Source organism: Emydura macquarii, unplaced genomic scaffold (genome assembly GCF_026122565.2).
Source record: "Emydura macquarii macquarii isolate MOO-44397 ecotype Brisbane River unplaced genomic scaffold, CSIRO-AGI_Emac_v2 contig_2994, whole genome shotgun sequence".
NCBI lineage: Eukaryota > Metazoa > Chordata > Testudines > Chelidae > Emydura > Emydura macquarii.
In genome coordinates this window covers 2770303-2790971 of record NW_027133131.1, presented here as the reverse complement: position 1 = coordinate 2790971, position 20669 = coordinate 2770303, and the positions used below count along the sequence as shown (strand labels likewise).

The 20669-nt window shown below is 65.6% G+C and overlaps 2 protein-coding genes across 2 annotated transcripts; one reads left to right on the top strand and one right to left on the bottom strand.

Annotated features, from left to right (window-relative positions):
* Positions 1-615: 615 nt before the first annotated feature.
* On the top strand, positions 616-11194 carry NDUFA4L2 (NDUFA4 mitochondrial complex associated like 2). The gene is made up of 4 exons (XM_067529699.1): positions 616-720; positions 6806-6894; positions 10557-10617; positions 10964-11194. The coding sequence occupies exons 1-4, from the start codon at positions 664-666 to the stop codon at positions 11018-11020; spliced, it is 264 nt and encodes an 87-aa protein (XP_067385800.1). The 5' UTR covers positions 616-663; the 3' UTR covers positions 11021-11194.
* Positions 11195-13739: 2545 nt separating this feature from the next.
* On the bottom strand, positions 13740-20669 carry SHMT2 (serine hydroxymethyltransferase 2). Its single transcript, XM_067529680.1, has 12 exons — positions 20564-20669; positions 17986-18180; positions 17547-17626; positions 16974-17174; positions 16660-16741; positions 16199-16321; positions 15882-16021; positions 15267-15432; positions 15053-15152; positions 14762-14917; positions 14362-14469; positions 13740-13887 (listed from the first exon to the last, which is right to left on the bottom strand). The coding sequence occupies exons 1-12, from the start codon at positions 20600-20602 to the stop codon at positions 13760-13762; spliced, it is 1518 nt and encodes a 505-aa protein (XP_067385781.1). The 5' UTR covers positions 20603-20669; the 3' UTR covers positions 13740-13759.

Genomic DNA, 20669 nt, shown 5'->3' with positions numbered 1-20669 from the left:
GCTACGAACAGCTCCGAGCCCCCCGGCTGTGGGGCAGGGCGCGTGCCCGGCCCTGGGGCTGGCTGCATTTCCCGGCTGGGGGGGCGGCTCCCCCCACCCCCCGGGAAAAAGTCTCTCTACAGCCGGCCTGGCCCCCGCGCCGGGAACCGGGGGCTTGGGGCGGGCACCTGCCTCCCTCGGCACCGGCCAACCTGGGCTGGGCCCAGAACAGGGCCTGGCCTGGCCTGCCGGGGGGCGGCCCCCTGAACTGCCCGGGATCGGGGCCCAGCTGATGCAGCACCGGGGGGGGGGGAGGATTTACCTTTCTTTCCCAGGTGTGCTGCTGACCCCCCCCCCCCCCCCCTTTTGGGAATCAGAGGGAAACACCCCCCCCCCGCCCCTTCACAGCTTCCCTCTGCCCCCCCCCCCCCGCTCCGGTTCCCCCTTCTCCTCCCCAGACCCCCCCCCGCCCTCTGCTGCCCCCCCCCGCTCCCCAGGTTCCCCCCTTTCCCGGGGAGCCCGATCCCCGCCCCAGCCAGCTCCGCCGGGGAAGGGAGGGACGGAGCCGCCGCCTCAGAGACCCCCCCGGCCCCGGGCCGCCCTCCCTCGGGCGGGGGGCGGAGGCAACAGGACACGAAGCTGCCGCGCCTGCTGCCGGCTGGGCCAGTCCGCCCCGCCCGCAGCATGGGAGAGACCCGGCCCGGGATGCCCTTCGTCCGCATGGTCAGGAAGCACCCCGGAGTGAGTGAGCGGCCCCCCTGCTCTGCCCCTGCCCCCCCCCATAGCTTCCCCCTCTGCCCCCTGCCTCCCCTCTGCCCCCTCCAACGCCCTTCCTCTGGCCCCCCCAGCCCTGCCCCCTCCTCTGCTCCCTGCCCCACCTCTGCACCCCTCTGTCCCCCTCCACCTCCTGCCCCCGTGTCCATCCCTCTCTGGCCCCTGCCCCACTTCTGCCCCCCTGCCCTCCTCCTCTGGCCCCTGACCCCCTTCATTCACCCCACCTCCCCAATTCTCTCCTATCCCCCTTCCACCGGCTGTTCCAGTTCTGCTCTGCCCCCCCTCCAGGCACCTTGCCCTGCCCCATCCCCCTTTTATCCCCTTCCAACCCCCCCCCCCACATCACCAGGGTCCCCTCCCCTGATCCGCCCCCAGTTTCCTGCCTTCCTTGCATTGTCATGAATCTCCTTTTAGTCCCCTGCCCCCAGCTTTCCCTGCTGCCCCCCAAGAACGAGCGGGGTGCCTGGGATCCCCTGCCCCTGTCTGCCTTCTCCCAGCCGGGGCTTGTCTGCTGTCACCTCCCCGCCCCATCCCGCTCTTGCTTGACTGTTTGCGATAGGGAGTGTGTGTGTGTGTGTGTGTGTGTTGTGTGTGGGGGGGGGCTGCTTTTTAAAAGAAATCAAGACCCCCAAACTTGGCAAGTTGTACCCCAGGCTGATCAGTGCCTGGCGCTTTCCCCCTTTCTGCATCTTTAGCACACCAACATTTTGTCCCCCAACCCAATGAGTTTTTCCACCCTCACTGGTGGAGCAAAGACTGGGGGGGGGTCCTTTCCCCGGCGGCCTCTCATGCCTCTGAGGTGTTTGTTGCACATGGGGATTAAACCAAGACATACCTGGATCCCACCTTCCCCCCCAAAAAACCCCCACCCTGGTTTGATCCACTGCCACCCCTCCCAGCCCCCAAATTTGGAACCTTTCTCCCAGCCAGCAAGATGAGAAATCCCCGTTCCCGGCCCCACCTGTCAGATCCATCATCTCCCCCGGCCATAACAAATTCACGCTCAGGATTTTGTTTACAAATACGAATAAACCCTGACGCACGATCACAGGTTGGTTCAATGGCTCTCGGCAGCCTCCCCCCCACCCCCCGGTTACAAATTGCTCCAGCGCCACCGAGGCAAAGGAGGAGGATTTGTCCTGGTGTTTTCCCCACGCAGCAGATTTTCCATTGCTTAAGGTAAAGAATCCGGCCTTTTTCTCAAAGCCCGCCGAGACTTTTCCATCCCGCTGGCCGTCCGTGGAAGCCATCCAGGCTGGCCCGTGGCTAGCCAAAAACTTTTTCCCCAGGGAGTTGCCAGCGTGTGGAGGCCTGGCCCGTTGCCCGGATGAATCCAGGCAAGCAGCCGGCCCTGTGAGGATGGCGTTTTGGGAGGGGAGGGGGTAAGGCCAGCGGTTTGGTTTTCAGGAAGCCGGGGTTAGTTATTTGCTCACATTCAAACAGTCACGTAAGCGCTTCGCTGCCTGGCGTCGGACGGGTGCTGGGGTCAGCCAGGGAGAGGCAGGTACTGGGCAAAGAGGCCATGCTGGCGAGGCTAGAGATGGTTGAGGCAGGTTCAGAGGTTAGAACGAGGGAACTGGGAGTCAGGACTCCTGGCTTCTATTCCTGCCATTAGGACGGGAGCAGGGGCTAGTGGTTACAGCAGCAGCTCCTGGGTTTTATTCCCAGCTGAGGGAGTGGCCTTTGCTGTTTGGAGCAGAGAGGAGCTGGAAGCCAGGACGCCTGGGTTCTGTTCCTTTCCTTTGGGAGGGGAGTGTGGCCTAGGGGCTAGAGTAACAGGGAACAGAACCAGAAAGCCTTGGCCCGATGGGCTGTATTTGCTGTGTGAGGTTGAGCAGTTTCCCCGTCTGTAAAACAAGGCAAAAAATCTTTCCCTTGCATGTGTGTGTGTGTGGTGGGGAATGAACTCCCGTGCAGTGCGGGGGGATCAGCTGCCCCACAGCGTGTGGGGCGCGTGGCTAGCTATGGATCTGAACGCTTGCAGAGGGCGCTGCCTGGCAGGAGCGCTCCTTGCCGGACAGACACATCAGCGGTTTCACCTTGCCCCGGCTTCTCCTGCTGCCACGCCGCTCGCTTCCCGCGGTGCCCAACTGCCTGCCGGAGCTGCCTTGGCCATGATTAATGCGGACTCGACATCACATGCAAGCGGAGCAGAATGGCTGCGCACTCTGGGAGCTGCGGGGGGCACGGAAATGGAGCGGATCGTGAGCAGCTCTTTGGAGCTGCTTGGCAAAGGCGCAGCTCTGCGGCCTGCCGTGCAAAAGCAGCTGAGGGGGTCGGGGGGGGAGGGGAGACAAGCGCTCCCCAAGTCCCTGCCCGGGGATCACAGGCCCCTTAGTATTCAGAGGAACCGCTCCCCAACAGCCAGACAACTCTCCAGTCGATTCACCGCTCACAAGAAGTGAATTCCTAATCCCCAATCTGCACCCCCTGCTCACCTCTCTCCGTTACCTGCCACCTAGAGCCCATGGGAGTTAGGAACCTAGCTAGCTTTGAGGATCGGGGCCTTGTGAACCACACACGGAACAGCCACTGCCCCCGACTCACCTGTTCATCAGCTACTTGCTACCCACCAACCCTCTGTTCACTCCCAGCCCCCCACCATCTCCCAGGAACCCGGGATTTTGTCTGGCACCCACATGATGCACGGCTGGGCGAACGCCCCTCCCAGTGGCCTCCCGTATCCCCCCTGCCTCCTTTAACACCAGACGTGGCCTGAAGGGTTTTGGAAGGCCCAAAGGACACAAATCTAACTTCACAGGGCTGACAGGAGAGTCGGTTCTGCCACGTGGCCGAGAGTTCGCAGGGATGTCCTGAATGCTGCTTTGCATCTGCCTGTTACCCCGCTGTAAAACGGGGTGACAGCCTCTAGCCCGGAGCAGAATTTCAGCAGCGTCCCCTCTCAGGAATCTCCCAAGAGCTGGTGTTTCCCTTAAAGCCCCAGCAGCAGGAGTCCTGGGAAAGCAGGCGAATCATGGCTGGCATCTTTTGTTCAATAACAAGAATATTTCTAGCACACAGGGCAGGGGACAGATGCTTAAAATCGAGGCCTGTGAAAGCTCCAGAAGGCAAAGCAAACAGAACCTCCCAACTTCTTTTTTTAAATCGCATGATTTTTCAAGCCAATCTCACGATTTTTGGGGGGTGGGGGGTGACCCATGACTTTTGAAGCTTTACGGCTGGCCACGCTGCAATTCAGGCCCTCATTTCTGCTGACCCCCAAGCCAGCCCCCCCGCCGCCCGCCTTGCCTCAGCCTCAGATCATTCCCAGGCATTAATAACCCAGAAGGCGTCAGCAGCAGATGGCAAGACGAAGCCGTGTCCCCGAGTCTCCTCCAAAAAGACACACGCGTTCTCGCAATTCCCGGGACTGCGGAGTTGTTCTTTGTTGCCCGGCTGCCAGTTCTGACTGGCACGCGGCCGGCGCGCGGTGCGAAAGATCATTATCTGCCGACGCCTCTAACCTCCTGGATCATAACCGGCATCTGCTGGAAGTTTGATAAGCCGGCAGATGAGCTGGGAGATGTGTGCAAGGGGAGAAGGGACTCTGGGCGTCGAAATGCAGCTGTCACGGTGGGGGAAAGGTGAGAGGAGTTGATAGACGCACGCTGGCGCTGGGGTCAGGGCAGAGCCGTAAGCAATGCTGAACGGGCGCGGTGTTTGTAACTCCACACCTAGGGGCTCCTGGCAGGGGGGGCCTACGCTAGCGAGCATACAGCAGCAGGGCTGTAAGGACGTCTGACTGTCGTTTCTCCTCAATTTCTCTCCCAGCCCTCGGCTATTTAGATTGTTGGCTTTGCAGGGCATGGAGTGTCTCTTACGGCGTGCCCGGCGCAACGGGGCTTCGATCTTCTCGGGGTGTCTCGGCTCCGGTGTGTGATACGGACTGTCCAAGGGATAGTCATCGGGCCACGTTGCACTTCCAGAGCAGCCTCCGTGTCTGGTTCTCAAAAGATGCTCCATTAATGAGCCCTGGGAGATGGGTGGGAACTCTTTTTCCAGATGGGGAAACTGAGGCGCGAGGGCTGAGTGACGTGCCTAAGAACTAGACTACAGGCCAGGAGTCCTGGCTCCCAGATCTCCACTGGAGTCAGTGGGCTCAGATCCCCCGCTGGTGGGAATCAGCATCAGTCCGTCGGCGTCAGTACGGCTGCGTATGATCACCAGGCCCACAGACAGCACCTCCCCCTCCCCACCCTTTCTGGGGTGACTGGGGGGGGGCGTCTGTGCTTGTTGTGCGGCTCATGGGGGCTGGCAAGCGCTGGGCGTGGATGGTTCGCTGCAGGGCTGGGGTTGGGGGCCGGTCGTTTCGCTCAGACTGCCGTCCCAGGCGTGGGGGGGCGGGACAATCCGGACAAGGTCGTGTCCGCCTTGCAGTGTGGGTTGAGGCCGTGCACCCCGAGGCGCCGGGCGGGGGTTTGCAGAGTGGGCGGCTCCGTGGGGCGGGAAGGGAGGAGTGGGGAGCCGGAGGAAATAACCCTGGGATGAGACACAAAAGCTGCGGTAATGGAGCCAGCATCGGGGGGCAGCTGCCACACGCACCACCAGGAGCCAAGTAAGCGAGTGGGGACCGGGGGGTTCCAGGTTCCAACACACCGAGCCCCCGCCCCCCCAGTCCATTAACCCCAGCAGGGTGGCTGCCGCCAGTGCTGGGGGGCAGGACACAGCCACGCGGCACCTGACAGCTCGCTCGGCACCAACAGCCCAGCCCCATGTGCCCATTTAGCCCCACACCCCCAGCCTGTCCTGGCACGGCCCTGTCTAGCCCCACACCCCTAGTCCGTCCCAGTCCAGCCCCATGGACCTATCTAGCCCCACACCCCCAGCCTGTCTAGCCCCACACCCCTAGTCCATGGGGGGAGCCTTCAAAATGGGCCACATGCTGCCCAAATCAGTCAGTTTGTAATGACTGGATGGTAGCGCCCACGTCACGTAGGGACCTACGGAGCCGGCTCCTCGGGACGCAGGAGCTCGTGTGACCCTGGGGCACTTGTGAAAACGTTGCTTGTTGTGTGCCAGGTTGATCCCATTGCGCTGCATGTTCTAATTCATTGTGTTAGATGGATGGATGGGGGATGGATGGATGGAAGGGGGGATGGAGGGATGGATGGGTGGATAGAAGGGGGGATGGATGGATGGATGGATGGATGGATGTGGGAGGTAGATGGATGGATGGAAGGGGTGGATGGGGGGATGGATGGGTGGCTAGGCAGACAGAGAGAAGGGGACGGATGCGGGGGATGGATGGAAGGAGGGGATGGAAGGGGGGATGGAGGGATGGATGGGGGGATGGATAGAAGGGGGGATGGATGGATGAATGGAAGGGGGGGATGGATGGGTGGCGAGGCAGGCAGAGAGAAGGGGACGGATGGGGGGGATGGATGGAAGGAGGGGATGGAAGGGGGGATGGATGGATGGGTGGCGAGGCAGGCAGAGAGAAGGGGACGGCCGGGTGGCCGGGTTGCTAGCGGAGCAGATAACCAGCGAGCTGTGTGTACATGGGGCTGGCTGGGTGCCGGAGGGCTGCGAATGGGGCTGGCTGGCTGGAGGGAGGCGGAGGGGCGTGCTGCTGGCGTGCGCAGGCAGGGAGCTGGGACGACGGGTTTTAATCCAACACTGCTGCTGTCGGATGCCGATTATTGAGTCGACAGGTGACGTCGGTAACGACCCTCCCCGCGCCCCTGAGAATGGTGCTAACAAGGGTCCCCGGCGCCGCCCCACTCCCTGCTCCCCCCATCCCTCTCAGCCGCGGTAATGCAAACGAGAGGCCCATGGCCCGGCGCCCGGGGCGGGGGGAGCTTGCGATTTCTCATTCCGAATCCAATTCCTCTCCGACCCCAGCCTATTTCTCTCCCCCTCTTTTAATCCAGTCACTCGAGCTGACAGCCACCCTGTGCACGGGAGCCCGGCTACAGGATTGCAGCGCTGTGTTCCCCTGTAAATCTCTCGGCACGTCAGCGCTGCCTTTCACTCTCCCGGCGTCGGCCTGATAAATATTCATTTTATTGGGGCATTTTTCATCTCCTCTCTCTCTCTCTGCCTCTCTCCGCAGCTCATTCCCCTCATGAGCTTCATCGGATTGGGCCTGGGAAGTGCCGCCCTCTACCTGCTCCGCCTGGCGCTCTATAGCCCCGATGTCAGGTATGGCGCTGGGGCCGGGAGCGGCTTGTTGGTCTGGGTTTGTACAGTACCTAGCGCCGTGGAGTTGTGGACTGCGGCTGGGGCTCCTAGAGGCTACGCCTAAGCGATGAACCCAAATTAGAGAGGCACCGGGGTCTAGGGGGCAGTTCTAGCTGGGTCCTGGTCCCAGCTCCGCCAAATGGCTGACCACTGTCCTTCTCCGTGCCTCAGTTTCCCCTCCCACAAAGTTTAGGGGATTTAGGTGCCCAGCTCCCGTTGAGCTCACTGGGGCAGGACTTGTCCTCAGTTTCCGGCTGTGCAGCTCCCAGCGCGGCAGGATCCTGCTCTCGGCTGGGGGGGCGCGGGGGCCTCTCGGTGGGGTCCTAACACAACTCATCAAGGTGGGTCACAAATGGCAGAGGAGGGACGCCCTGGCAGGCCACCCCCATTTGGTCCGATCTGCAGGGAGGGTCTTGTGCCAGGAGCTTCCCCAGACCATGTCTTGTGCTGAGCAGGGGCAGGCCAGGCACAGAGGGGGCTGGAAACGCCAGCCCCTCCCTTTTATTGTTATTTGCAAGCTTTAGTCACACCCCCGCCCCCACCATGCCCGTTGGACTCCTCCGTCCCCCAGGGCTCCCCCCCCCCCCCGGCAGCCTCACTCAGGGTGGCAGGGACACCCCTACACACAGGAAACCAGGGTGGGCAAAAGGGTCGAAAATACAGAGGCAGGAGCGAGCTCTGCGGGGTGTTAGAGAGACGGGGGGGAGAGAGAGAGAGAGAGAGAGAGAGAGAGAGCTGGGTGTATATGGGGATGGACAGACAGACAGACAGATGTGTCTGAGATGTAGGGGTGTGTCTGGGATGGACGGACGGATGGACGGATGGATGGAGAGGTGTGTCTGGGAGGGATGGATAATGGGGTGTGTCTGGGACGGATGGAGGGTGTGTCTGGGACGGACAGACTGATAGCTATAGATCTGTATCGTGACAGATTCAGCGTTTCCCCCTCTCTGGCTCCGGGCTGCGCCAGGCCCCCTCCCCCCCCCCCTCGGCCCAGGCCTGCCAGCGCCTTTCGAAGACGTTTGATGCCGTTTATCGTATTTGTTTGCTCCCAGCGACACCGTCATAGATTTAATCGGCTGCCGGCTGCCCAGGCCGCTACTCAGCAATTAGCAGTTCCCAGGAGTCTTGCCTTTGAAGCTGGGTCAGGCGGGGTCAGGCAGGGAGCACAGCAGCCCCCGGTGGCATTAGCCAGCTCTTGGGGGCATCTGTGCAGGCGAGCGCTGGCTCTGTCCTCCCCCCCCCCGGGGTGGGGGGCCGGGAGCCGGAAGAGCGGGAGCCGGCGTAAGCGTGGGAGCAGTTCTTTCTCATGGGAACTTTCCCAGTCTGGCTGCGGCTGAGTTTGTTCTGGGCGAACGAACGTCCCCTGAGTTCCCCCTTTCCTCCAGCACCCGGCCGTCGCTTGGCTCCCTGGGATGGGGCATAGGGCCTGCCACGGCCAAGCTGCCTCGTTTCCCCCCCGCCGCCCCACTCGCCCGTGCATTCCCTGCCCCCTCCACTGGTGACCTCAGAGCCTGGGACCACCGGCAGAAAAAAGATGCACCGGAGAAAATGGGGATGGACGGAGGGATGGACGGAGGGGTGTGCATGGCGACGGAGGGAGGGATGCGTATGGGGCTGGGTGAATGGAGGGCCGGACGGATGGATGGACAGGCAGAAGTAAGGACACTGATTCTAGCAGCAGCCCGGCAGCGGCCGGTTTCCCTGCCCACGATCCTTGGCCAGTGTACCCAGCGGCTGACCCAGTTTCTGTGGCCCAGTTGGGGGGAGCCAGGGGAGGAGGGAGGCTGCAGAGCCTGAAGCCAGCCCGAGTCCTTTCCTCCGGCATCGCAGGCGCCGGCGGCAAATCCGGGGAGCCGGTTGCCACAGCGACAAATGGGCAGATTGAGCAGGGAAATTGGGGAACCGTGGCCTCCCCCCGGCACATGCATCTGGGAGAGGGCGGGTGGGGGAGGCGCTGGTCCAGACCCCAGGATGTATTTGGAGGAGCTGCCGCAGATTGTGGGCAACTTCCAGGCCAGGGGAAGGGACGGTTGTGGATGTGGCTGGGACCCCGGACTCCTGGGTTCAGTGCCTGGCTCTGCTGCACGTTTCCTTGAGGGACTCACTCGGGGCCACCTTGGCCCTGGCTCAGCACCCACCAGGGGCGGGTTTGTAAGGGGCTCAGCGCCGTGGGCCGCGGAGCACTCGGCAACATCTGGTCTTTGTGCTCGCTGACTCAGTTTCCCCCAGCTGCCCCGGGGACGTAGACTGGGCGCGCTCTGGGGCAGGGCCCGGCTCTCCACTGGGGCTGCCGGCTGCTACCATAATAAAATGTCAGTGCAGTCTCAGTCCCGCCCGGCCCCCCCCCCCCCACGCCTCCACCCCCCATGCGAGGACAAGGGCCATCAGCCGGCTGTCAGGTTCCCATCCCCAGCCTTCCATCAGGCAGGCAGACGGGCTCGGGAGCTTGGCAGCTGCCTCCCAGAGATTCGTTTCCCTTCCATTTAAATGGAAGGTTGCAGGTTATTTCCCCCAGGGCACTTCACCGTGCCTGCTGACAGGTAAACAACCATTAATGCACCGTTCGGCTCAGCACGGCAGCCGCCAGCGTCCGCCTTCCCCCCCCTGCATCTCCCCCGGCCCCGGCCCCCCCATCTTCGGCCCCGGCCTCTGGCAAACACACCCACTGGGACGCCACCGGTTGGCCTCAGCCAACTCTGGGCCGACTGTGGCCAGCTCTGGGCCGCAGCCTCGGCTCGTGTGAACAGCCGTCGCGCCGCTGACGGCCGGGACCCGCTTCGAAGCCTCCTCTGCCGCAGAGCCTGCACGGTGACTCGGCCACGGGCCGCGCCGAGCCCCCACCTTGCCTTGGGTCCCTTGGACTGGCCTGGCCTCTCCAGCGGCTTGTCCTGCCCTAGGGAGCAAGGCCCAGACCTTCACAAGGACCTGACTGTCGCACGGGGGAACATGGCTCTTCGGCCGGGCGGGGTGTGTGTGTGTGTGTGTGTGTGTCAGCCGACCTGTCAGACCCCCTCTCTTTTGTCCTCTGAATAACCGTGCCCGGCTCCCCCCGGCGGGCCGATGCCTCCCGCCATTCGCACCAGCTCTGGCACGGCTGCTGTGCACTGGTGCGAGAGGGCGGGGGGGGGGGGGGCAGTTTCCCCTCCCCCAGCAATTTTGGGCTGTAATTTTTCCAACCTAACTGGGGGCGGGGGGAGGACACCCGGCCCGGAGCCTCCAGCTCGTGTCCATTATTAGGGCCGTGCATGTGGAACCGTCTGTGCGCTCGCACGCGGCCTGGACCGCTTGTGCCAGGGGCAGCGGGGTCCAAGGGTTAGAGCCGTTGCCTGCATCTCCACGATGCCCCCCCCCCTGCCCTCCCATGGGGTGTGTCATGGCCCAAGTGTGGGTGACACAGGTGGTGGCCATTTGGGAAAGAAAACGCCCTCCCCCACAAAAAAAACCCTCCAGCACAAATAAATGCACCATGTTGCCATGGTGACCCGCTCACAATTTGCATGTAGACAATGGGTCCTGGGTCCCAGCCACAGCAGGGGATTTTGGGGGGGGGCTATTCACACTGTTGTGCACCACCCCCCTGCCTCACCACAACCCCCCCACCCCCCCCCGGTTCCTTGCAGCTGGGACAAGAAGAACAACCCAGAGCCATGGAATAAACTGAGTCCCAACGACCAGTACAAGGTGAGCGAGGGCCGAAGGGGGGGGGGGGGGTGGTGTGAGCTGGGCTGGGTCAGGGCAGTGGGGCCTGGCATACAGGGGCTGGCGGCTGGTCTTGGGGGGGGGGGAAACGGGGGCAGGCAATGGGGCTTTCCCCTGCTAGGGTGCGCCAGCCCCAGGGTGGGGCGGGGGGGGGCATGGGCTGGCTGGGGGAGGCAGGGAATGGGGCACGGGGGGAGGGGGGGCTCTGAGGTGGGTGGTCCCTGTGCAGTGAGTTTGGGGGGAGCACAGAGTCCCCAGGCTGTTGGGGGGGGGGGGGAGCTGGCACCTCAGTTCATCACACCCAGCTTCTTCCCCCCCCCCCCTGCAGTTCCTGGCGGTCTCCACCGACTACAAGAAGTTGAAGAAGGATCGCCCCGATTTCTGAGGCTGCCATGGCGGAGCTGGCAGCCCACCCCCCACCACCCCCACCCCGCTTTCTGCTCAGGGCCCGTGTGGCTCTGTCGTGCCGCCTGAACCACCAGCCGGTGGCTGGGGGCCACGCGCTGCTGTCCTGGCCTTAGCCGTGCCCTGAAGCTCTGGCGATGGGCCCCCCCCGACACCCCCCCCCCCCAAGCACTGCAATAAAACACCATAACACACCAAGCAACTCGAGAGCCTTTTCCTAGCCAAGTATCCCAGAGTGACACCCCCCCTCCCCCCGGCAGCCTGGGACCCAGAGCTGATAGCGGGGGGGGGGCTCCCCTGGGGTGTGACATATTCAGTGGTTTCCAGCCCCCTTGGCGGTTCCCTGACCCCCATGTGCTGCGTTTCCTGTCTCCCACGCCCTGGGGGGGGGGGCTCCGCCCCACAGCAAAGCACGGCGTGACCTGCCCTGACAGCCCCGTTCCCATGACACAGGCCAGCACCAGGCTGATGGAGGGGGGGGGGTTACCAGATTTGGAGGGGGGGGGGGCATAAGAATGTGAGGCACGGGCGTGTGTGTGTGTGTGTGCCTGCACGCACGTGTGCCCAGCTCCCCTGACTTGGGGCCCAGTCACTGCCCCAGGAGCCCAGTGCGTGCACCCTGCCCCGACGCCGGCACCCAGGCCTCACCGACCCACGGCACCGGGCCCAGCTGCCTCCGTTCCTGGCCCGGGGGGGGGAGCAGCAGGGCTGTGTCCCAGCCACCCGCCGGCTGCAAGGGGCTCTGCCGGGCCAGGGAGCGATGGTGGCTTGGCACCGGCGGGGGCAGAGGGCGGGTTGCTGGCGAGCCCCCCCCAAAGCAGACGTGTGGCAGGGGATGGCGGGGACGTGCCTCTGAGCAGGCAGCCAACCCGTGCTGCCAAGAGACCTGGCATCAGCCCCCCCCCCGCCCTCAGGACATGACTTCACTGCCCAAACCCACCCCCCCAGGGCCTGGCACTATTGGCCAGCCCCCCCCCCCCACCAAGGGACCTGGCCTCACTGCCCAAACCCCCCCCCCCCAGCTGCTGGCCTCCTGTCACACCAACCCCCCCCCCCCCGAGATTAGGGCTCCTCTTCACTCCCCCCACACCTCCAGCCCCCTCCAGCGCATGGGGCACTGCCCAGACCCACAGCCAGCAGCCCTCCCTGCCCGACTCTATCATCCCGGGTGATTTTATTGGCTGGGCTCATGCTGGGGGGGTGGGGGGGGTTAAAAACAAGGCAAAGAAACTCTCCGCAACCTGGTGGTGACCCCCCCCCCCCCCACACACACACATCCAGAGGCAAAATCCAATTGCAGGTAAATCCGATTTGCTGCTGCTGCTAATGGCTGTGCTGCTGGTTCAAAGGATGGAGACGGGGGCGGGGGGGGGCATTCTCCAAAGTAGCCATGGGGGGGGGGGGTGAGCAATTGGTCCAGAGCAACGCCCCCCGCCCCCCCGCCAGGCCCCGTGGGCACAGCCCCACCAACAGTGTTTGATGGAGCCTCCCAGGGGTCGTGCTGCACCCCAAGAAACCCCCCCCACATACCCCCACTTCGTCACCCAGCTGCCGGGCAGCCCCTCCACCCCGCTGCGAGCTCGCCAGGCCAGGGGCCGGACCCATGAGGAGGAAGAGGGGTGGGGGGGGGGCACAGAGGGGGCAGCTGGTTATGGTTGGCAGGGGTAGGCAGGCGTCAAGCACGCCCCGACCACAGGAAGCAGCCGGATCTTGAAAGGGGCTCCTTGAAAAACATGATGCTGGGGTGGGGAATAAAATCCAGGGGTGTGTGTGTGTGTGTGTGTGTGTGGGGGGGGGAAATGGGGAGTCCCATGGGCTGGCAGGACCCTGGGATGGGAGGACCCTCCCCCCGCAGCCACGAAAGCCCGGCTCGGCCGAGTACCAGCCCCAGGACTCAGACCACAGGGAGACTTGGCTTCCTAAGCCTCCCCCCTGTAGCCCAGATCTGTGCTTCCTCCCCCCAGGAAGGGGCCTGAGAGCCCCACACAGATGCAGCACCACAGCCCCCTCCCCCGTTCTCCATGGGGCAGGAGGGACAGACGGACGGACGGACGGACGGGCGCAGGCCCCACACCAGAAGGACCACGAGACATGACACAATTTTCAGCCATTCCAGGTGTTTTCTCTCAGCTAAAGCCCGCGGCACCTTGACACGGGGAGCTGAGGGGCACCCCCGGCTGTTCTGTTTGACCCACACTGCCTGCCCGACCCAGGCTGGGGGCAAAGGGGCTGAGCCGGGCTTCATGGGAGGGACCAGGGGGCTCATTCCCCCCCTCTGCACTGCAGAACTACGCCCGGGGGGGGGGGGGGGGGGGTGTCTTCCCAACCTGCCAGGTGGCTCCGTGATTGGGGGGGGGGGGGGAAGGGGGCACAGCAGGTCACCTGCACTGGGGCAAACCCGGCTTGTTACAGGCAAGGAGGGGTTCGTGCTGCTGCGGGGCCAGGGCACTTTATTATTGTAGGGTCTCCTGCTGCAAACAGGGATCAGACACAGTCAGCTGCCAATGGGGGGGGCCAGGGGAGCCCCCGGGGACTGGAATGCTGGGTATGCCCCATTCAAGGGGGCAGTGCCAGGTGCACAGGGCACAAAGGGGAGCGGCAGGGGTCTGAGCACCCCCCTGCCGGGCACTGAGCACCCCCCTGCCGGGCGCTGGTCTGTCTCTAGCTGGGGCCGGAGCAGGTAGGGGGCATGAGGGGGCTGCCCCCGCCCCCCCGCTGCTCAGCGATCCTGGAAGCCGGGCATGGGGAAGGAACGGGCGAAGGCCTCCACCCGTTGGCGCAGGTCGGCCAGGCGGCTCCGGGTCGCCGCATCGCTCAGCAGGAAGGACTTGAAGTCTTGGAGCTTGGCTGGAGAGAGAAAGGGGAGGAGAAATCAGGTAGCCAGGAGCCCTGGGGGGGCTTCAGACAGACTGACTATTCCCCCCCCCCCATCCACCCCCTAATTTGGAGAGGGAAACTGCTCTAACCCCTAGACCCCGCTTCCCTGCCGGAGCCAGGGATGGAACCCAGGCGTCCTGGCTCCCAGCATGGCCAGGGCGGAGCGAGACAGAGAAGGACTCCAATGCTTTCCGAAGCCTCCAGTCTGCAGGCAACGAGTTCGAATCCAGATCTGACCACCCAAACCAGTTCTCATCTAAACTGTTCTGGTAGAGGGGGCGGCAGCCCTGGCCTGGGGCAGACCCCAGCACTGCCGCACTCGAGGGGAGAAGTGTGTTGCACACCGAGCCTCCCCCCCTCCACCCCCCAGCTCGGAGCGGGGGAGGAGAATCACAAGTGCACCAGCATGAGGGGCCCGATCCGCGGCGGGTTTTGGGCACTCACTGGTCTTGCTCTTGACCTCCAGGGCGATGCGGATGCCTTCGTCCATGAAGGCCACGACCTGCTGGAAGTCGGCCTCCCGGAAGCGGCGGGACGTCAGTGCCGGGGCCCCTGGGGAGAAGCCAGCACCGCGGTTATCAAAGGGCGGAGCAGCTGGAATGCTGGAGGCGGGGTGGGTGGGACTAGTGGTTAGAGCAAGGGGGCTGGGAGCCAGGACTCCTGGGTTCTTTCCCCCCAGCACACACTGAGGTCAGACACCAGGGGGCGCCAGGGCAGAGTGTTCCCAGCCCCCCCGTGGTACCCACAGGAGAGGCTGGGGGTCAGGAGGATCCTCCCCAGAAGGGGGAGAGCAGGCAGGGGAACAGGCCATGGGACTCAATCCCCCCCCCCGGCACCCCCTTACCAAGCCGCAGACCCCCCGGCGTCAGGGCGCTCTTGTCCCCGGGGCAGGTGTTCTTGTTGGCCGTGATGGACACCAGCTCCAGCACCCGCTCGGCCCGGGCCCCGTCCAGGCCCTTGGGCCTCAGATCAACCAGCACCAGGTGGTTGTCGGTGCCGCCTGGGTGGAGAGAGACCAGATCAGCCCCCCACACAGCCGCCCCCACTGCCCCCGCCCCACACAGCCTCCCCCAGCACCACACAGCCACCCCCACTGCCCCTGCCCCACACAGCCGCCGGTGCCCACGGGCGTTACCTGACACCAGGGTGTAGCCCCGCTGGAGCAGGGCCTCGGCCATGGCGCTGGCGTTCTTCAGCACCTGCTGGCAGTACTCGCGGAAGGCGGGCGAGCTGGCCTGCGGGCAAGGGGTGGGGGTTCAGCAGGACCCTAGATCATCTCCCTCCTCCCCCCCCCCCCAAGCCGTTTCTTACCCTCCGCCCCCTCCCCTGCCCCGGCGGGGGACCCCCACCTGTTTCAGGGCCACGGCCACGGCGGCGATGGCATGGTTATGGGGCCCGCCCTGCAGCGAGGGGAAGACGGCGAAGTTGATCGGCTCCTCCAGGTTGTAGCGGGTCTCCTTGCCCGTCTTCTGATCCACCGAGCGCAGCCCCTTGCGGTAGAAGATCAGGCCGGCCCTGGGGAGGGGGTGGGGGGGGGTCAGAACATGGCAATCGCCGACCCCCCCTCCCCCAGATGCTGCAGCAGGAGCCGCCAGGGCAGCTGGCTGAGACGAGTTTGCTGGGTCTCAGCAGGGGGGCAGGCCCATAGGGGTGTCAGTGTGTGTGTGTGTGTGGGGGGGTCCCTTGATGTCACCCTTGATCAGAACATTAAATCAATATCAAATGATGCCCCCCCCCCCCCGCCCGCTCTGCCCATGCCACTCACTCCTGACCCGCAGCCCTGCCCCCCACTTGCCGCCTGGACACGATCCCCAGGGCGTTTTCCTCTCGGGACCCTCCGGCTTCCTTCCGTGGATGGGGCGTGCGTGTCTGGGGGGCAGCGCTGGGGGGGGGGGGGGGGGGAGGAGAGGGCGGGCGACGTGCCGGGGAGGGGTTGGGGGAGATCCAGCCCCGGCCGTGCTCACCTGGCCCCGCGCAGGGTCTTGTGCGTGGTGCTGGTCACCACGTCGGCGTGGTCGAAGGGGGAGGGCACCACCTTGGCCGCCACCAGCCCGCTGATGTGGGCCATGTCGGCCAGCAGATAGGCCTTGACCTCCGCGCACACCTGGGCCAGAGACGGGCGCGGCGTCAGAGCGGCTCCGGGACCCGGCCCGGCTCCCCCAGCCCCACTCCCACGGGGCCCGGCCCGGCAGCAGGGCTCAGGCCGTCCTCCCCCCCCCCAACCCCCCCGGTGGTGCCCCAGGGAGGATCCCCTCGCCCCCCCACCCCTCCCCACACACACCTTCTTCATGCGGGCGTAGTCGATGAGGCGGGCGTAGGCGCTGGTGCCCGCGATGATGATGCGGGGGCGGAAGAGCCGGGCCGTCACCTCCAGCTGCTCATAGTCGATCAGCCCCGTGGCCGGCTGCGCGGGGAGGGGAGGGGGGGTGTCACGGCTGGAGACTCAAATGCCCCCGCCCCCCCGAATCCCCTGGGAGGGGGCCATGTGGTGGGGGAGTACAGGAGGGGTCAGGTGGAGCCTGTGGGGGGGGGCACAGGGCCCACCCCACAGGGGAGCTGAACCTGGCTCGGGGCCCCAGGCGCGAGAGTGTGAGGGGAGACAGGGACACCCCAATACACCCCTGGGCCGGGGTCCCAGAGCAGCGGAAGCCCCCTGGCCCGGCCCCTGGAGCAGGGGACCAGGACCGGGACATTCCCCCCCCCCCGGGTCCTCCCCAAACACAGTCTGCCCCCGCCACTCACGTTGAGTTTGTAGGGCATGGACTCGAAGAAGATGGAGGTGGCCGAGATGCGCTTGACGTCCGACATGTACCCGTGCGTGAGGCTGCGGGGGAGACGGGCGGCGTCAGGCCGGACCCACGGCCCGACCCGGAGACCGGGCAGAACCGACACCCCCAGCCGGGGGCGGGCTGCCAAAGGCACCCGGGCTGAATTCCCACATGGGCCCCCCCGTTAGAGGCAACCCCCACCCAGGGCTGTTCTCCCACCATGCAGGAGTCCCCCCCCCCCGTGCCTCTCACCCTGCCCCCCACCCCCAGGCGCCCCCCGGTACGTACTGGCCGCCGTCGGGCAGGTCCAGGCCCATGATGCGCTCGTGGGGCTGCAGCAGGGCTGTGTAGGCGGCGAAGTTGGCGGGGGAGCCGGAGTAGGGCTGCACGTTCACCCCCCAGCGGGCAGGGTCCAGGTCGAAGGCCTCCAGCGCCCGCTGCTCACACAGCAACTCGATCTGGTCCACCACCTCGGCTCCCCCGTAGTACCTGGGGGGAGGGGGCACCTGGGCTCAGACCTCCACCGGGCTTCCCGCCCCCCCCATGGTGCCCCTGGAGTGCCTGGGGGTAACCCAGGGCCCCATCACCCCCTCGGTGGCCCCCCCCGGTACCCACAAGTGGGGGGGAACCCAGGCCCATCCCCCCCACCTCAGGGCTGCCAGAGATCTTGGAGGGGGCTGAGACAATCCCCCCAAGCGAGCCCCCCCCCCCCCAAAAAAAAACACAGCCCCCTATGCCAGTGGGCCATGCACAGCAAGTTACCACTGGGGGGGCCCCACAAACACCCCACCCCGGACTGCCAAGGGGACCTGCTCTCCAGTCTGACCGGGTTCCCCGGATGCTGCCCCCCCCGCCCCCTACCTCTTGCCGGGGTAGCCCTCCGAGTACTTGTTGTTCAGACAGGAGCCCAGGGCCTCCAGCGCCGCGCGGCTGCAGAAATTCTGGGGGCAGAGAGCAAACCTGGGGGGGGTGAGACGGCCTGGGTGGGGGTTGTGGGTCCCCCCTGCAACCACAAACCTGAGGGGCATGGTAGGATCGGCCTCAGTGAGCCCCCCCCCCATGGTTTGACAGCAGCTGGGGAGGGTGGGGGGACTCAGGCAGGCAGGGGGGGAAATCGAAGGCAAGGGGGGTCTCTCAGGGCAATGCAGCTTCCACCTCTGGGCTTCAAGGGGGGGCTGCCCATTCCTCCACCCGCTGCGGCCCCCTGCTCCCCTCACTGTCCCCCTCAATCCCCCCCGGCCACCCTCCTACGCACCCCCATGTCCCTCACCGCCCCCCCCATCCTCGCGCCCGCGCCCACCGCGGAGGCGATGAGCTCCAGGCCCCCGCACTGCCGATCCTTCTCCTTCTGCACCAGGGCCCACATCTCGGGGTCGCTCTCGGCCAGGCTCTCCTGCCCCGTCCAGCCGGGCGCCTCCCCAGCCACAGCCGCAGCGCTCGCGCTGTGCTGGGCCCGCAGGCCGGCCATGCCCAGCTGGCAGCATCTCTGCAGGGACTAGCGACGGGAAGGGGGAGAGGTCAGCAACCCGCGGGGGACAGGGGTCTCACCCCCACCCACACCCACACACACACGCCAGCCTGCACCTCCCCCCACGCCCTAGGGGGCACCTCCCCAGAGAACCCGCTCTTCTCTGGCCCCTTTATTGAAGGATAAACAGCCACCGAACCCCCCCCCCACCCCCCTGCACAGAACCAACATCCTCGTTGCACACGTGGGAAGCCAGGACTCCCAGCCGCCCCTGCTCTAACCACTAGACACGTGACGGGCCAGCGGGGAGCGTGGCAGCACAAACAGGATGGGGGGGGGGGGCGGGGCTGGAGCCTGGCCTTGATGCGTGTCATTCCCCCCCACCCCTGGCCCCCCGCACACTTCCTGCAATAGCACACGCATGTGCCAATTAATGACACGGACAAACGAGCCCCTGGAGGCAGACCCCGGCCCCCCCCAGGCCCTCTCCACACTAACGCACCAGGCCAGTTTGCCCCCTGGACTCCTTCCCTCCCGGACACGTGTCTAAGCACCTCCCACGCCCCCAAACCGGGTTGGGAGACAGCCCCCCCTCCATTGCTTGTGCACCAATCCCCCCCCAGCGCAGCTGAGCCTCAGACCCCTCTGGGATCCTCCAGGCCAGAAACATTTGGCCCACAAGCCGCCAGCCCCGGGACTTCAGGCTCTGCCCGGGAGAGACCCATGGCCCGGGTGGTGGGGCTGATCCAGCAACGCGTGAGAGGTCTGCGTGGGCAGAGGCGCCTGCGGGGCAGACAAGAGGTCAGATCGGGCTGTGCATAGCGGTGGCGTGATGCCCGTCCATGCCCGCGCCCTGCTACTGCTCAGCGGGTGCTTTGCAACACCCTCCTCTCTCCCCCGGTCCGAGGACCTTAAATCACATCCCCTCCGGCTCGTGTCCTCTCTCTGGCAAAGCAGATCGGACCTACGCAGAGCATCAGCTCTTTGGGGCAGGGTTCTGTGTTTGTACAGCGCCTAGCGCAACAGGGTCCCGGTCCCGGACCAGGCCTCCCAGGCGCTACCGCAGCACAGACCGGGACCTTTGCAGACAACACAGCCAAAGAAGAAGATGCTGTGAAGCAAACTCCGGCGCGCAGGAGGTATTGGCCAGTGCGGGCACCTCCCGGAGCGCCGACTAGATCCGCACAGACAGATCCACCAGGATTGGGGCCACGAGGGCACCAAACCCCGGCCAAGGTGGGACGACGACGCGTCCTCAGCTCCAAATCACCGCTAGGGAAAGTCCAGGGCCTAGGGAGCCAGCCGTCCCTGCCAACAGCCCCATGCCCCCTTCTCAGGCCGTGCCGGCGCCGAGGGGGCGACTGCGAAAAGGAACGGGCACCACCCTCCTGGGGGCTGGACCCCAACTCCCCGTGGCGCCTTCCCAGCCGAGCCCGGTGGCCGGCGGATGATGCAAGTGGCTTGTTCTTCTTGCATCACCTGCCCGGGGAAGCCCAGGGGCAGGGCCCAAGTTTCACCAGACGCCAATAAAAAAAAAAGAGTCAGAAGAAACTTGAGAGAGTTTGGAGCCGGGGGGGGGGAAGGCACACGGCGCCCACCCCTCCGCGCCCAGGGACCAAAGCTTCAGGGTTAGGCTGATGGGCACGGGCCGGTGAGGAGCCCTTCCGCCCCCCCACTGACCCCCCAGCCCCAGTTTCCTAATCGCGCTGTTTAAACATGCCCGGAGAAGCCGGCTGGCGAGTGCCCGGGCCAGGGCCGGATCGACGCCGTCCAAAGGGCTCGGCCAGACGCCGGGGTCAGTAACACCCAGGCCCAGGAGACTTTGGCCCCGCACCGGGGGGGGGGGGGGCGGTCTGGGGGGGCACAGCTGCAAAGAACAGCCCGTAAAGTCAGCAGAGCAATGGGGGGGGGGCTGAGAATAAAGTCTCTGCACTGAGCATGGGGAGGACTGCCACTCACCCCCCCGCACCCAGGTGCCAACAGCTGGGCAGCACCCACAGACCCCCCCCACCACACACACACACACACCCCCGCCGGGCACCAGCAGGGCAAAACGGAGCGCGGGAGCCAGTCTCGGAGCGCGGGGGGGGAGGGGGGTGTGCAAAGCGGGGCTCTCCCCAGCCCCCCCGGAACGGGGACTGTCTCCCGGGGCGGGCAGCAGAGCGCGGGGGGGGGTGCCGGGCTGGGGGTGCTTTGGCGGGGGGCAGGGAGCCCCCCCATTTCTGCACTGCACAAGGGGGGGGCCGGCGGCCCTCCGCGATGGGGCCCAGCCAGGGCACGTGGCTGTGGGGTGGGGGGGCGCATCTGGGGTGCAGGGGAAAGCCCAGCTGCTTTGCAAAACATGTCCCCCCCCGGTACGAGCCCCCCCCGGCTCAGACCCCCCCCCCGCAGAGGGGCGCCCCCCACTCACCCGGCCCAGACGGCTCACGGAGCGCGGCAGGAGCAGCATGTCGCACCCGGGCAGGCCGATGGGGCAGGTGGGTCCCAGCCCGGGTCCAGTCAATGGGGAGTTGGGG